The sequence below is a fragment of the Fukomys damarensis genome, unplaced genomic scaffold (assembly GCF_012274545.1).
Source record: "Fukomys damarensis isolate Sample0158 unplaced genomic scaffold, DMR_v1.0_HiC HiC_scaffold_12, whole genome shotgun sequence".
In the NCBI taxonomy this organism is placed as follows: domain Eukaryota; kingdom Metazoa; phylum Chordata; class Mammalia; order Rodentia; family Bathyergidae; genus Fukomys; species Fukomys damarensis.
The window spans coordinates 16114651-16130068 of record NW_022900924.1 but is presented as its reverse complement, the minus strand read 5'-3'; the positions used below and the strand labels follow the sequence as shown (position 1 = coordinate 16130068).

The following is a 15418-nucleotide window of genomic DNA, read 5'->3' as shown; positions in this document are numbered from 1 at the left end:
ATTCAGAAACCTGGATATCCTGTTTGTTTAGATCAGGTGACTGGCTCTCTTTACTATGACTCACCAAAAGGATAGGACCTCTTTATCTACTTGTACAAACAAGGCAATGCTCTGCTTCCCTCAACCTTCAATTATTTTTCTCAAGAACTGGCTAGAATTTTGAAAAGTAGAGATATGTCATCTAACCTGACAAAAAATGTACATATTTATGTATTCTCTAACTCTCTGAAAAATAGGAAATAAGGTACCTGGATTCTCTAGTATCACAGAGAAACAGGAAAGACTAAAGCTGTTTTTGGTTTGTGGTGCTATTTGGGGATCAAACCCAGCGTCTCCAAGATTCCAAGCAAGTACTCTACCATTGAACTACATCCTCCCCCTTGGGTTTGCTTTTTAATAGATTAGCAGGATAAATAATTATAACATCGTCCTATTTGCCCCAGCTCTAGAACAGGACAAATAGGAAGTCTTTTCAAAGTATTCTTACTAAGTGGGACTAAAAGCAAAGATTAAGACATAAAGATCCTTTTTCCTCAAGGATTAAAAGTGGTAAAGACCAAAAACAAATACTATACAGCCCCTCTGAGAACTGGAATCAAGACACTTCAAAAACAGTATCTCGGGCTGGGGATTTAGCTCAATGGCTCTGCTGCCTGCCTTGCAAGCTCAAGGTCCTGAGTTTGATTCCTGGTACCAAAAAACAAAACAAAAAAACAATAACTTGATGAAGAAAAGATTTCCACAAATCAGGAGGGAACTAACAGGAAAATCAGAAACTACAGAGAAGCTGAAGAAACATCACAGTGCAATGAAGCAGCCATTTCCCAAAGAAAAGATCTATCTCCATTAACAAAAGGTAAGGTCCAGGGAGAAATAACCAGCCAGGCCTTCCACATGGCAGGCTAGGTTTGAAGAAGAAATTCAGTGTGGTGCCACCATATTTGAGAGGGTTTAATCAGGAGCCACTTTGGGACAGGTTGTTTTAAAGCTGAGCTACAACACAACTACCACAGTGGCTGGAAGACAGCCATAAGAGTCATGGAAAAGGGAGTGGACTAGATATAGTCCCCCTGAGAAGTTTAAGCCAGGCTGGGAAGGAGATGGGGTTCTTGCTTACCAAAGTAAGAAGTAGTCCAGTTGTGTTTGGTTTTCAGAGTGAGCTAGGTCTAAAGTACTGCAGACTACTTTGCACCATCTTCTCCCTGCTGTCTACATCTACCATATAACTCAGTGGTCTGTCTGCCTTTCCCACCTGTCAAGGTGGTCAGGGATACAACTTGGGGTGTATGGACAGGGGGGTCTCTGAAGCAAGGGGATACCTCACAAATTCATAGGTCATAAAGCGAGGTGGTACAAGCAGTGACTTGAGATGCACAGGACATGGAAACCAGGAGTGGCTAGAATGAATACAGCCTTTGGGCAGACACCACTGGAAAGGCAGGGCAGGAATCAGCTTTCACATATAAAATTGTGAATGTGGAAACAAAACAGGACTTGGCAGTGACTCACCATCCCTTCGCCATAGATGCAGTCCAACATGGGAGACCCTGGAAAGAAGCCACTCGCTCAAAAACATGGAGGAACTTTTTTGATGCATTTCTCTTTTTCTTCATTGATTTTTTTCTTTCTCTTTTTATTTCTTTCATTTGCTCTGATTTTTCTTTGCTTGTTTGTTCTTTTCTGTTACATTTATGCATTCTGTTAATTTTCCTTTACTCTTCAATAGGATCTTTTATCTCACTTTTCTCTCCTTTTCATTTTGCTTTTCTTTATTTTTCAAATTTTACTTCTTTCATTTTCCCCTTTGTACCCACTCCATTTTTACTAGTATTTTTGTCCTTGCTTCTGTCTATGTGATGTATTACATTTATTGATTTGCATAAGTTGAAGCATCTTTGCATACAAAAACTTCCAGCTCCCTAAAAGTGATCCATGGAGCATCAATGGGGAAGAAGCAAAAAGCCAAACAAATGGCTTATATGAAGTGACAAAAAAAAAAAAAAAAAAAAAAAAAAAAAAAAAAAAATTAAAAAAAAGAAAAAAAAAAAAAAAAAAAAAAAAAAGAAGAAGAAGACCAAACAACAAGAAACAGGTCAATGAGGTGCTTGAAAAGCTCAAAAATGATATAACTAAACAGATAATGGACTTCATAAACAAAATAAGTGAGCTTACAGAAGACACTAACAAAAAGCTAGCTGAGCTAAACAAAACAATTCAAAACATGAATCTACCAAGAAAAAAATTAGGAAGAGAATACCATTCATACAGTAGCTTCAAGAAAAATTAAACACTTAAGAATTAAGCTAACAAAGGAAGTGAAAGACTTTTGCAATGAAAATTATTATACTCTGAAAAAGGAGACCAAAGAGAATATTAAAAATGGGAAGATAGCCCTGTTTCTGGAGAAGCAAAATCAATATTGTCAAAATGGCCTTAATTCCAAAGCTGAGCTGAGTGGGGTGGCATATGCCTGTGATCCTAGCAATTGGGAAGCTGCGGCAGGAGAATCACTGAGTTTGACACCAGCCTAGGTTACATAGTGAATTCAAGGCCAGCTCACACTATAAAGAGAGACCCTGTCTCAAAAAACAAAAACAGGCCGGGCATGGTGGTGCACGCCTGTAATCCCAGCACTCAGGAGGCTGAGGCAGGAGGATCACTGTGAGTTCAAGACCAGCCTGGGCTACATAGTGAGTTCCAGGTCAGTCTCAACTACATAGTGAGATCCTGTTTCAAAAACAAAAGAAAACAAAAAAAACCCCAAAAACACAACAACAACAAAACACAAAATTGCTATATAGATTTAATGTAATCCCAACCAAGATAACAATAGCATTCCTCACAGAACTGGAGAAAACAATCTAAAATTTATATAAAAAATAATAAATAAATAAAATTCATACAGATCCAGAAGAGACCCAGCCTGGGCAATAAGAGCAAGCAGGAGGCGTCACAGTGCTGGATTTAAACTTATATTACAGAGCTACAATGATAATAATAGCATGGTACTGACACAAAAACAGACATGTTGATCAGAAATAGAACTCAGGACCCAGAATCAAAACCAGGCACCTTTAGCCATCTGATATTTAACAATGGGGCCAAAAATATGCAGTGGAAGAAACAACTTCTTTAACAAATAGTACTGGGAAGACTGCTATCCACATGGAGAAGAATGAATCTAGTTCTTTATCTTTCACACTGTACTAAAAATAGATCAAGGGCCAGAGATTTAGCTCAGCAGTGCCGCTGCCTGCCTCACAAGTGCAAGGACCTGAGTTTGATCCCTGGTACCAAAAATTAAAAAAAAAAAAAAAAAAAAAAAAGATCAAATGGGTCTAAGGGTCAGGAGTGGTGGCACATGCCTATAATCCCAGCACTTAGGAGGCTGAGGAAGGAGGATTTCTGTGAGTTCCAGGCCAGCCTGGGCTACACAGTAAGTTTAAGGCCAGCCTGAACTACATTAAAAAAAAAACCTCTAAAGCCGGGCATGGTGGCTCATGCCTGTAATTCCAGCACTTGGGAGGCTGAGGCAGGAGGATCACTGTGAGTTCAAGATCAGCCTGGCTACATAGTGAGTTCCAGGTCAGTCTCAACTCTGTCTCAAAAACACCAAAAACCAAACAAAACAAAACAAAAAAACCCTGCTAAGTAAACAAATGAATGATAAAAATGGGACAGACATATATAAAAACAAAAATACTGAACCTGTTAGAAGAAAAATTGACAAAACACTTAAAGATATAGGCATAAGCAAATACTTCTTGAACAGAACCTCAACTGCATAAGAAATAACCATCAATCAACAAATGGGACTATATCAAGTTAAAAAGCCTCTTCATAGCAAAAGAAACATCAGCAGAGTGAAGAGACAAACCTACAGAGTGGGAAAATTTTTTTTCTAGCTACTCCTCAGAGTATTTCAAATATATGAAGAACTCAAAAAATTAAGACCCCCCCCATAAATGATGCAATCAAAAAAATTGGCAATTGAAATGAATAGACACGTCTCAGAAGTACAAATGGCTGAAAAATCCATAAACTGTGTCCAACATCTTCGGCCATTAGAGATGAAAACCAAAACAACACCCTTATTCTATCTTACTCCAGAATGAATGGGCATCATCAAGAATTCAAAAAGGCACAAATGCTGGTAAGGTTGTAATATAAAAGGGAACCCTATACACTGTTAGTAGGAATGTAAACTAGTACACCCACTATGGAAATCAGTATGAAGATTCCTCAAAAAACTAAAAGTAGAAATTCCATTCAACCCAATACTCCCCTTCTAGGAATCTTATTGAAAGAGTTTAAAACATCATATTACAGCCATCCGTGGTGGTGCATGCCTGTAATCCCAGCACTTGGGAGGCTGAGGCAGGAGGATCACTGTGAATTCAAAACCAGCCTGGGCTACATGGTAAGTTCCAGGTCAGTCTCACCTACATAGTGAGAACCTGTCTCAAACAAACAAACAAACAAATAAAACAAAAAAAAACCAACATCATATTACAGTGATACATGAATACCCATGTTTATAGTACCACAATTCATAATAGCTAAATCTTGGAAGAAGTTTATATGTTCATCAATACACGAATGAATAAAGAAAATGTGGTATATATACAATGAAGTGCTATTCTGCTATAAGAAGGGATACATTTGAGTCATTTATAGGAAAATGGATGCACCTTGAAACCATAATGCAAAGTGAAATAAATCAGACACACAAGCTTAAGTATCTCATAGTTTCTTTCCTTTATACTTTTACGAATCCAAAGTATAAATAAATTAAAGAAAAAAATATAATAGAAAACAGAGAGATCTCTTGCAAACAGAAAGAGAAATGAAGAGATGGAAGGACTGGAGGGAAAGGAGGGTAAGAGGAAGTAAGAAGAATTAAGGTGTGTTATGTACATGTACATAATGATACATGTAATTGATGTGTACTGAAACTATGTATTAATAAATATAAAAAATGTAAAAATAAATTTTAAAATTCTCTCACCCAATATGTCTAAGAAGAAAATTAGCCCTGGTACTAGGAACATGATGACCTCTCCAGAAATTTAAAAATGAGTTCTAGGAAATTTTGATTCTATAAAACTTATGACTTGGTATGCTACCAAGTTAAACAGATCATAGTAATGGAATAATTAGAAGATTAAGCCAGTCAGAAGAAGAAAATGACTGAATATTTCCTAAGGACTTGGGAAAATTACATTTGAGTTGCTCTTGGAACAGTTTCAGGTTTTGTTTTTTTTGTTGTTGTGTTTTTTTTCTTTTTATTGAGTTTACTGGTACAATCTAGGTATACAATACAGTTACATTCATCATTGGGATCCTGTACCTTTACATAATAGGTCTTGATTCTCATTTTTTCCCCTTGTCCCTGCCCTCCCTTCACCCCCTATCCCTTATTCTTTCCTCCACCCTTCCCACTTTCCCTACACCTTTAGTCTTTTACTTACTATTTCCCATTATTAATTATTTCGTTAGGATCCTGTGTACTATTATAGTTTTTCACACCAGAGAAACTATTTGGTATTTCAGTTAAAGAAATCTCTGTATGAACATTAAAAATAGGCAATCCTAAAATAAAACTAAAAAGGAAAGTAAAAGAGAAAAGGCAATGATGTAACATTAAAATAATCCCTAATTCTGGAGATGAAAATGGTCCCTGAACATATTTAAATCGCTTCTTGCTCTTGTAGTCTTATCTTATTCTTTTTTTCATTATTTAGAGAACACTTTATTAGTTTCTGTAATCAAACCCAAGTAGATAAGACCTTACATATTTAGTACAATGTGTTACCCCTGTACACATGGAATAAAAAATAAAAAATAAAAATAAAAAAATTAACATTTCTAGACCAATATGGCTGTCCATTTCTGTACAATGCCAACTCAACACAGTAAATTGGGATGACTTTTTCCAAAGTTGACAGCACCATAGTTTCAGGTTTTGTACTACTCTGTTTTTAAAATAAAATTCAGAGAGAAGCATCTTGATGGATGTTATGATGTGTCTAGATGTCCCCCAAAATCTCATGTAGTCATAGGTGGGGCTTTTCAGAGGTGGCTAGATCTCAAGTATGTGATGCCAGCATTGTGTGACACGAGGATCAAGGATGTATAATTACTAAATTAGTCCACTGATTGGTTTGGCAAAGTTCCAGGTGTGGATAATGGAAAGCCCACCCAGGATGTGAATGCTACCCACCACAAGGGTGGGTATCCTGGATAGAACATAAGGACAGAGAGAGTGATGCTGTTGCCACTTGTCACTTTCTGCTTGCTACTTCATTGCTTTGTTACCAAGGTTGATGCTGGCCAGTGTAATATCTCTTATAACCAAGGCTGCTGTTTATATAAGCACATGGCCATTATTGTGTATTTTGGTATAAATGTAGACCACCACAAGGGCTGGCAAGTGACTAAGTAACCTAAAACTGCTGTGAGAATGGGAGGATCAGCCTGAGGATTGCCACATGGGTGCAGCTTATATTCAGCTATCTCCAAACTTTGTATCTCTTTTCCAGGCTTCCAGAAACTCAAGTGAACCTCCCCAGTATGAACTAATGACAAGACGGGACGTCCAATAAACTATAGGAAATTGAGGCCCTGGCACTAACATGTATATTATGCATTAAATACCACCCAGACACACTTCCTACTATTTATGTCACATTCAGCTTTTAACAAAACATTACGAGGTATGCTTAAATGCAAGAAGAAGACCACCATCTGATTAGATAAAACAACCACTAGATGGGATCATATGTAAATTAATTTAAAATTGTTTAGGAATTTAAAATAATGATGATTAATATGTTAAAGGATCTAACAGAAAAGACAACATTAAGAACAGATCCTGTAAAAATGAAAACTTTAAAAGAGAATCAAAAGGAAATACTAAACATCAAAAATATCATAACATAAATGAAGAATGGCCACATCAAATAAATTGACACATTCATAGTTGAGGTCACAAGTAAATCTGAATGTAATTAAATAGAAATTTCTCACACTGAAGTGCAAATAAAAGAGAAAAAACAGAATATCTATTAAATATGGAAGCATTTCAAAAGGTTGAAATATAAAGGGCTGAAGATATAGCTCAGAGGTAGAGTTTGTGCTTAACATGTGAGAAGCCCTAGGTTCAATTCTCAGCACATGCATACACACACACACACACATAAAAACCAAAAAAGAAAAAAAATGCACAATATATTAATAAATGTAATAGGATGACCAGAAGGAAAAGAGAAAGGTACAGAAGAAATATTTGTTCTGGGGTTTTTGTTGTTGTTCTACCAGGGATTGAACTCAGGACCTTGTTTGCTAAACAGGCACAGTGCCACTAAGCTAAATCCTTGGCCCAGAAGAAATATCTGAAGAAATAATAACTCTAAATTTTTTTAACTAGTCTGATTTCAAATTACATTATCTCCAAAAGTTCATAGAACAGGATAAAAAGCCAACAAAATACACCTAGATATAGTGGCTGCCCACTGACAACAAAAAAGGATTAAAACACTCCAATTACAAACATTCTATTCTTGGTACTCAGAAAGGAAAAAAGAGGAAATGCATGAAAGTGTTTAGGATTGACACCGGCAGGACTCTGGGGGAAAAAGGAACCGTTCTCCACTGTTGGTGGGAGTGTAGACTGGTGCAACCCCTATGGAAATCAGTGTGGAGATTCCTCAAAACACTAAAACTAGAGGTTCCATTCGATATAGCTATTCCCTTTCTTGGTATCTTCCCAAAAGAATTAAAAGCATCCTACCTCAGTGATGTATGCACATCCATGTTTATCTTGGAAAAAACCCAAATGCCCATCGGCTGACAAATGAATAAAGATGTGTGTTTTTTATACAATGGAATATTACTCTATCATAAAGAAGGGTGAGCTTGAGATATTTAAATACCACATCATTTCTCTGGTGTGAGAAACTGAAAGTGGAAGTAAGGATGAAAATATGTAACAGATACTGGGAATGAGAAGAAAATGTTCAAATGAGCCAGGCGTGGTGGCACACGTCTGTAATCCCAGCACTGAGGAGGCTGAGGCAGGAGGATCGATGTGAGTTCGAGACCAGCCTGGGCTACATAGTGAGTTCCAGGTCAGTCTCAACTACATAGTGAGATCCTGTCTCAAAAAAAAAAAAAATGTTCAAATGAGAAGGGGGACAAAGGAGAGGGGAGGGAGAAAGAAGGGACAAGAAAAAAGAGAATAAAAGGAAGAAACAGAAACAAAGCTTTTGTAATAGGGAGGGGGAAAAGGGTAGAAGGAGGAGAGAGGGATGTAAAAAAAGAGGCAAGATGTTTATGAACTGTCAATTTTATCACTGATTTTGGGGGGGCAGGGAGGATGTGTGTCACTTTGGAATCAACTTTTACATATTTAGCTTTATTAAAAGATTTCTGTCAGGGTTGGGAATTTAGCTCAGTGGCACTGAGCCTACCTCACAAGTGCAAGGTCCTGAGTTCAATTCCCAGTACCAGGGAAAAGAAAAAAAGAAAATACTTCTGTCAGTTTTAAAAAACAAAGCATGGGGCTGGGGATTTACTTAGTGGTTCTGCCATCTGCCTCACAAGTGCAAGGTCCCGAGTTTGATCCCCAGTACCCCCTCAAAAAAAAACACACTGTATTTTAACCTCTACTTTTTTTTGACATTGTAAATCTCAGAAATTTAGAGGAAGTGTTATACATTGATGGAACTGTGTGAGTTAATTCATTGATAAAATTCATGAATATATAACCTATATATGATTTTCTACAGTATTTCAAAACTCTAATGTTTATTACAGTCATATAATACATGCAACCATTACAAAGGATGTTGTAGAAAAGTATTTTATGATGTAGAAATATGGTCAAAATATGTTGCATAATAAAAGCACATTACATAAAGTATTAATGTATTATTTTTATAATGTAACAATACACCCAGAAAAAGATAAAAAGGATCTAGTACAGTGGTGGTGAACCTATGGCACATGTGTTATTTTTCATTTAAAACAAAAGAGTGCTGGATGTGGCGGCACATGCCTATAAAGCCAGCACTTGGAAGGCTGAGATAGGAGGATCCCCGAATTCAAAACTAGCCTGTGCTACACAGTGAGACTCTGTTTCAAGGTCATCCTGAACTACACAGTGAGACTCTGTTTCAAAAAAAAAAGATGTTAATGTATGAGTTGTTTTTTCAAAACTGCAACTTTTTTTTTTTTTTTTTTTTTTTTTGGTACCGGGGATTGAACTCTGGTCCTTGCACTTGCAAGGCAGGTTGCAAAACCACTGAGCTAAATCCCAGGCCCCTCAGTAGTCAGGTTTAATTGCAGTGTTGGCACTTGGCAATAAACAAGTGGGTTTGGAGTTGCAGTTTAGGCACTTTTCTCTGAAAAGTTCACTATCACTCATGATATGTGTGTGTGTGTGTGTGTGTGTGTGTGTGTGTGTGTGTGTGTTTAGAGTGTGTTTTTTTTTTTTTTTTTTTTTTGGTACCAGGGATCAAACTCAGAACCTTGCACTTTTGAGGCAGGTGGCAGAACCACTGAGCTAAATCCCTGGCCCAAGAATGAATTATTTTTAATTATCTATACTCCTCTGAATTTTCCAAAATTTCTATAATAAACATTTGTATTATGAAAAAGTGATGAAAGCTATTGTTTCAAAGTGTAACAATGAATACATGGGTCTCTATGTCCCAGGATGGATCACATTTGCTTCCTATTTAGATCTAAAAATGTCTTCCTTGCAAGGCACAGTCAGTCAGTCTAGTAGCACTTACCTGTCCAAGTGCTTGCAGGTTATAGCAGACAATGTCCTTATAGACTGTTGAAGTTCCATAAAGAAGTGCCTCCGTGAGCCAGCAAATTCCCAGGAGCAGGTCAGAGCAGCTCAGATAAAAGAGTGGCCTTATCTGTCAAAAGCCATAAAATTCTCATATAAGTGAGACAGCTGCACAAAAATCAGTTTTTCCTTTTTTAGAGACAGGGTCTCAGTAGTTTAGGCTGGCCTTCAACTTTGCAGTCCAGGCTGGCCTTGAACTCACAGTGAGCCTCCCGTGTCAGCCTCCCAAGTGCTGGGATTACAGGAATGAGCCACCACACCCAACTCTAAGAATCAATTATTTTTACAGTTTAAGTTTTGAATAGAAAACCAGGTGTCATTTTGCCAATACTTCTGCTATTGATTGTGGGGAAGGTAAAGGAAAATTTCAGATGGAATCACAACTATCTCAACTGTCTGGAATCAGAACACTCACGGATGGATTAACACTCAACCTCCTTACTCAAAAGGACACTACTCATAGGGACAGTATGAATGAAAAAGTTAAAAAATACTGTGGTGGAGACACACCACAAATGAGAAATCAAGAGTTCTCCAGGTGAATTGTCAATATCCTCTAAAATTAGAAAATGAGATCATCAGCTGTTTAGGAAATGGTCGAGAACTTCTGACCACATTGATGAAGTTTGTCTTCTTACTTTTTAGTATCCTTCTCCTTTGGATTACGCATTCCTGCTTATTTAAAAATAATTTTGGTCCTTTTACAACTCTGGCAGGGTACAATGGTGCATGTCTGTAAACCCAGTACTCTGGGAAGCTGAGGAAGAAGGATCATAAATTCAAACCCAGCCTGAACAACTGAGTGACTTAACATGGCTCTGTCTCAAAAGATTTTTTTGGGGGGTGTATTGGGGATCGAACTCAGAACCTTGTGCTTGTGAGGCAGGCAGTGGAACCACTGAGCTAAATCCCCAGCCCCTTCAAAAGATATTTTAAAAGAATATGAGAACACTGGGCATGGTGGCACATGCTTGTAATCCCAGTACTCGGGGTGGGGGTGGGGCTGAGGCAAAGAGGCTGCCACAAGTTCAAGGTCAGCCTGGGCTGCACAGTGCGTTCAAAGCTGGCCTGAACTACATAGTGAGATGCTGTCTCAAAAAAACTCCAAACAAACAAACAAAAAAACCAACTGTGAGGATGTAGTTCACTGTGAAGGCCCTGGGTTCTATCCCCATTGTTGTTATTATTGTTATTTTGGTACCAAGGATCAAACTCGGGAACTTGCACCTACCTGCAAGGCAGGTGGTGGAACCACTGAGCTAAATCCCCAGCCCTATCCCTAATAGGGAAATGGGAAAGGGGAAGGGGAAGGGGAAGGGAAGTGGAAAGGAGAGAGAAAGAGAGGAGGGGGAGAGAGGAGGGAGAGAAGAAGAAAGGAAGGAAGGGAGGGAGGGAGGGGAAGAGAGAGAGAGTAGAAAGTATTGCCATAATGATTTGGAAAAGTGGCATTGTCAGGTATAGTGGCACATGCCTGTAATCACAGAACTCAAGAGGCTTAGGCAAGACCACTGCAAGATGAGGCCATTCTGGGCTACATAATGGGTTCAAAGCCGGTTTGAACCGCATAGCAAAATCCTGTCCATTCCCCCCAAAGTGGCATTAATCTAGAAGATATACAGGTGAATAGTTCTAATATTAGGTAAATTCATTACATAAATGTGTTCATTTGTTTATTACACATTTACAAGAATGTTTATAGCAGTAGAATACTATATATCAATAAAAATGAAATGTACCAGAGCTATACACAACATAGACAAATCTCACAAAAAATATTGAGGAATAAATGCAAATCACAAAATATATATGGGAGTTGGGCACAATGGTATTTGTCTATAGTCCCAGTTACTTGGGAAGTTGAAGTAGGAGGAACACTTGAAATCAGGAGTTTAGGCCAGCCTGAGAAACATAGCAAAAAAAAATCTTGTCTTAAACAAAAAAACATAGTATTGCTCCATTTACATCAAATTCAAAAAAAGCAACACTAAATTGTTTAGAGATATATACATTACCAGCAAACTAGACATAAAGCAAGAAATAATTACCATAAAATCTAGATGCTAGGCATGGTGGCACACACTTGTGATTCCAACACTCAGGAGGCTGAGGCAGGAGGATCACAGTGAGTCCAAGGCCACTTGGGCTACATAGTGAGTCCAAGGCCAGCCTGAACTACATAGCCAAGACCCTGTCTCAAAAAGCAAAAAACAAAACAAAAAAAACTCTAGAGACTGGTTACCTCCAGAGGTGAGGAAGAAAGCTGTGACTGGGGGAAGACTTGTTTTGAGATACAGCTAATGTTCTATTTATTTGTTCCTAACCATTTTTTATGTTATTTTATTTAGCTAACAGAAATACAAACAACTGAAATAATGTACAATAAGCATTTTTTTGGGTACCAGGGATTGAACTCAGGACCTTGCATTTGTGAGGCAGGTGGGGTGCCAGTGAACTAAATCTCCTGCCCTGAAAAATAAGCATTTTAAAGTACAGCGTAATCTGAGTGTGGTGGCCATGTCTGAAATCCTAGCTATTGGGGAGGCTGAGAAGGGAGGATCTCAAATTCAGGACCAGTTTGGGCAGCATAGGGAGACCTTGTAAGAATAAATAAGTTAATAAAAAAACAAGTAGGCATGTAATAATTATCAGATATTATTTAGCCATATATAGCCTATGGTAAGTTTATTTAAATTGAAGCCAACTAGTGTGGTGTAATCCCAGCACTCAGGAGGCTGAGGCAGGAGGACTGCTAGGAGTTGGAGACCAGCCTAGGCTCCATGGTGAGTTCTAGGCCAGCCTGACCCTGTCTCAAAAAAAAAAAACAAAACCATTACAGCCAGATGGGACATTCAGAGATTCTACTAGTCTAGAGCCTACCACAGGTTTGCAATTGTTAACAGACTAAAAAATTAAGGCTAAATATGAAATAAACCCTGGAGAAACAAGACAGACTAATTTGAGAAATATTCCTATATAGAGAGAGTTGTTGGCCATTAAGACATATCTGAGGTTTTTGGTAGGGAAGGAGGATAAAAAAGGAGTTTATTTGCCCACATTCATGACAGAAAACCATAAATTCTCACAAGAAAAGATAAAATATATCAAATAAACAACAAATATTAACTAAGTATCCATTAATGAATTCAAGAAAGATTTAGACTTCTTATGCACAAGATCCAGAATTCAAGGAAAAATATGTATAATATAACTTATTTTCTTTTTTTATTGAGTTTATTGGTACACTTAAGGTATACAGTACAATTACGTTCATTATTGGGATCTTGTACCTTTACATGACTGGTCTTGGTTCTCATTTTTTTCCCCTTGTCCATTCAATATAACTTATTTTCTTAAGAAAACTATAATTAGCACAGTCATTGGTAATAAGGAAAACTCAAAAAAGCATAAGACATATTGGACATGGCAGTGAATGCCTGTAATCCCAGCACTCATGAGACTGTCCCAAGTTTGAGGCCAACCTGGGGTACATAGTGAATTCAAGGCTAGCCTGAACTACATAAAAAGACCGTCTCAAAAAACAAAACAAAACCAAAAAAGGCTTAAAATATGTTCCTAAACATGAAAGCAGCCACGGATATAGCTCAGTGGTGCTGTGCCTGCCTGACAAGTGCAAAGTTCTGAATGTGATCCCCGGTAGCCAAAAGAAAAAACCACAACCAACCAACCAAACAAACAAACAAACAAAAAAATGAAAGCAAAATCTCTAAAAACACATACATATACAATTGCATTTGTCTTTAATTTAAACAGGTGCTAAACAAGGGAGTAGGGAGAAAAAAAATACAAGTGTAGGGCTCAGGATTTAGCTTAGTGGTTCTGCAGCCTGCCTTGCAAGCACAAGGACCCGAGTTCGATTCCTAGTACCAAAATAAATAAAATAAAATAAATACAAGTGTAAAAAGTTTTCCCCAGGCAAGTTTCAGGTCCAGGTCTAGCCTCAGGAAGTGAGAACGTACAATTCATACTAATATTCCTCTAAAATACTACTTCTCTATACTTCCATCTAAGTGAAACAAATTACTCTCCAATTTAATATCATCAGCCTTTTATTATTCTTTTGTTTTGTTCCTGAGACAGGTTTGTTGTTTTTGGTATCAGGGATTGAACTCAGGACCTTGCATTTGCAATGCAGGTGTCAGAACCACTGAGCTAAATCCCCAGCCCAATAGGGTTTTGCTATGTAGTCCAGGCTAGCTTCAAACTTGAAGCTTTGGCCTCCCAAATATATAGTATATTAATTCAGTAGACCATTTTTTTCAGATTATCTTCCATGTTTTTACTGTTAAAAATATTCTTTTTTGTTCCGTTTTGTTTTGGGTTTTGTTTTTTTGTTTTTTGAGACAGGGTCTTACTATGTAGTTGAGACTGCTCTGGAACTCACTATGTAGCCCAGGCTGGTCTCAAACTCACAGCGATCCTCCTGCCTTAGCCTCCTGAGTGCTAGGATTACAGGCATGCGCCACCACGCCCGGCACTGCTAAAAATATTCTTTAATGAAGAACTAAGGGAAAAGAGTGGAGCATAGATGACCTGTAAAAATGAAAATTTTTCTAGACCAAGAAGATAAAATGTGTAGAAACAACTAAGAGACACTAAGATCCTTAGGTTCTGGCAATGTAAATTATATGAGAAATAAAGCCACAGAAATCAAAGGTCCCATTCTAAGCCAAACTAGACTCTACCTCTTTACAAAGCCCTAACACATGGCATGTTACCTTAGAATACGTCACCTTAAAGCAAGCAGGAGTGAGCTGTCCCCATTCCAAGGAATATTTGACAATGTCTAAAGACATTTTTTGTTGTTATAACTGAAAAGGGGAAGGTGTGCTATTAATATCTGGTGAGTAAGGTCTGCTAAACATCTTCCTGTGCATAGTAGCACCCAATAACAAGCAATTATGTAGCCCAAAAGTCAATAGTGCTGGGGTTGAAAAACTATACTTTAGAAGTGAAGCTTAGTTCATTCCAGGGTGTAGCTCATGCTTTACTAATTTAGTCACAGCTAGACTCAAGTTCCAACAAAGGAAACATTAGAAAAATCTTAACCAGAGGAACATTTGGCCTAAAATTACTTTGGCAGACAAGGACAATTTAGTATCAAGATTTTTTTTTTAGACTTTGTTCCCTAGGCTGGCCTCCAACTTCTGGGCTCAAGAGATCCCTATCTCATCTCCCAACAGCTAAATGTACAGGCTTGAAACCAAACTGATTACTTTCTAGTTTTACTTACATAGTTATATTCAAATTCTGAAACTTTAAAATTCTCTTTCATTAGGCATTATATCTCAGTGGTTTTAAAAGTGCACATGGGCAATATTTTTCAACTAGACAAGTCTGAACTCAAATTTCAACTTTAACTATTCCTAGCTACAGTATAAATCCTCAGGAAAGTCTCTCAATCTAAGATTCCATCTCGTATCTGCAACATCTGACTAATAATGTCCATATCAGAGTTGTTCTTGTTGCTGCTGTTGAATCCTGTTGTGCTATTTGGTGGTAGGGATAGCTCAAGGTTCCGTCGCTTGTCTCGCAAGCACA

General features: G+C 37.7%; 1 protein-coding gene across 3 annotated transcripts in view; it reads right to left on the bottom strand.

Moving 5' to 3' along the window:
- Tmem116 (transmembrane protein 116) overlaps positions 1–15418 on the bottom strand; it is a 43098-nt gene that overhangs the window by 24176 nt on the left and 3504 nt on the right. For all 3 annotated transcript variants that reach the window (XM_010604466.3, XM_010604464.3, XM_010604465.3), the window contains exon 4: positions 9798–9929. In XM_010604466.3, the coding sequence (XP_010602768.1) occupies positions 9798–9929 (132 nt within the window). The remainder of the gene's footprint in view (positions 1–9797; positions 9930–15418) is intronic.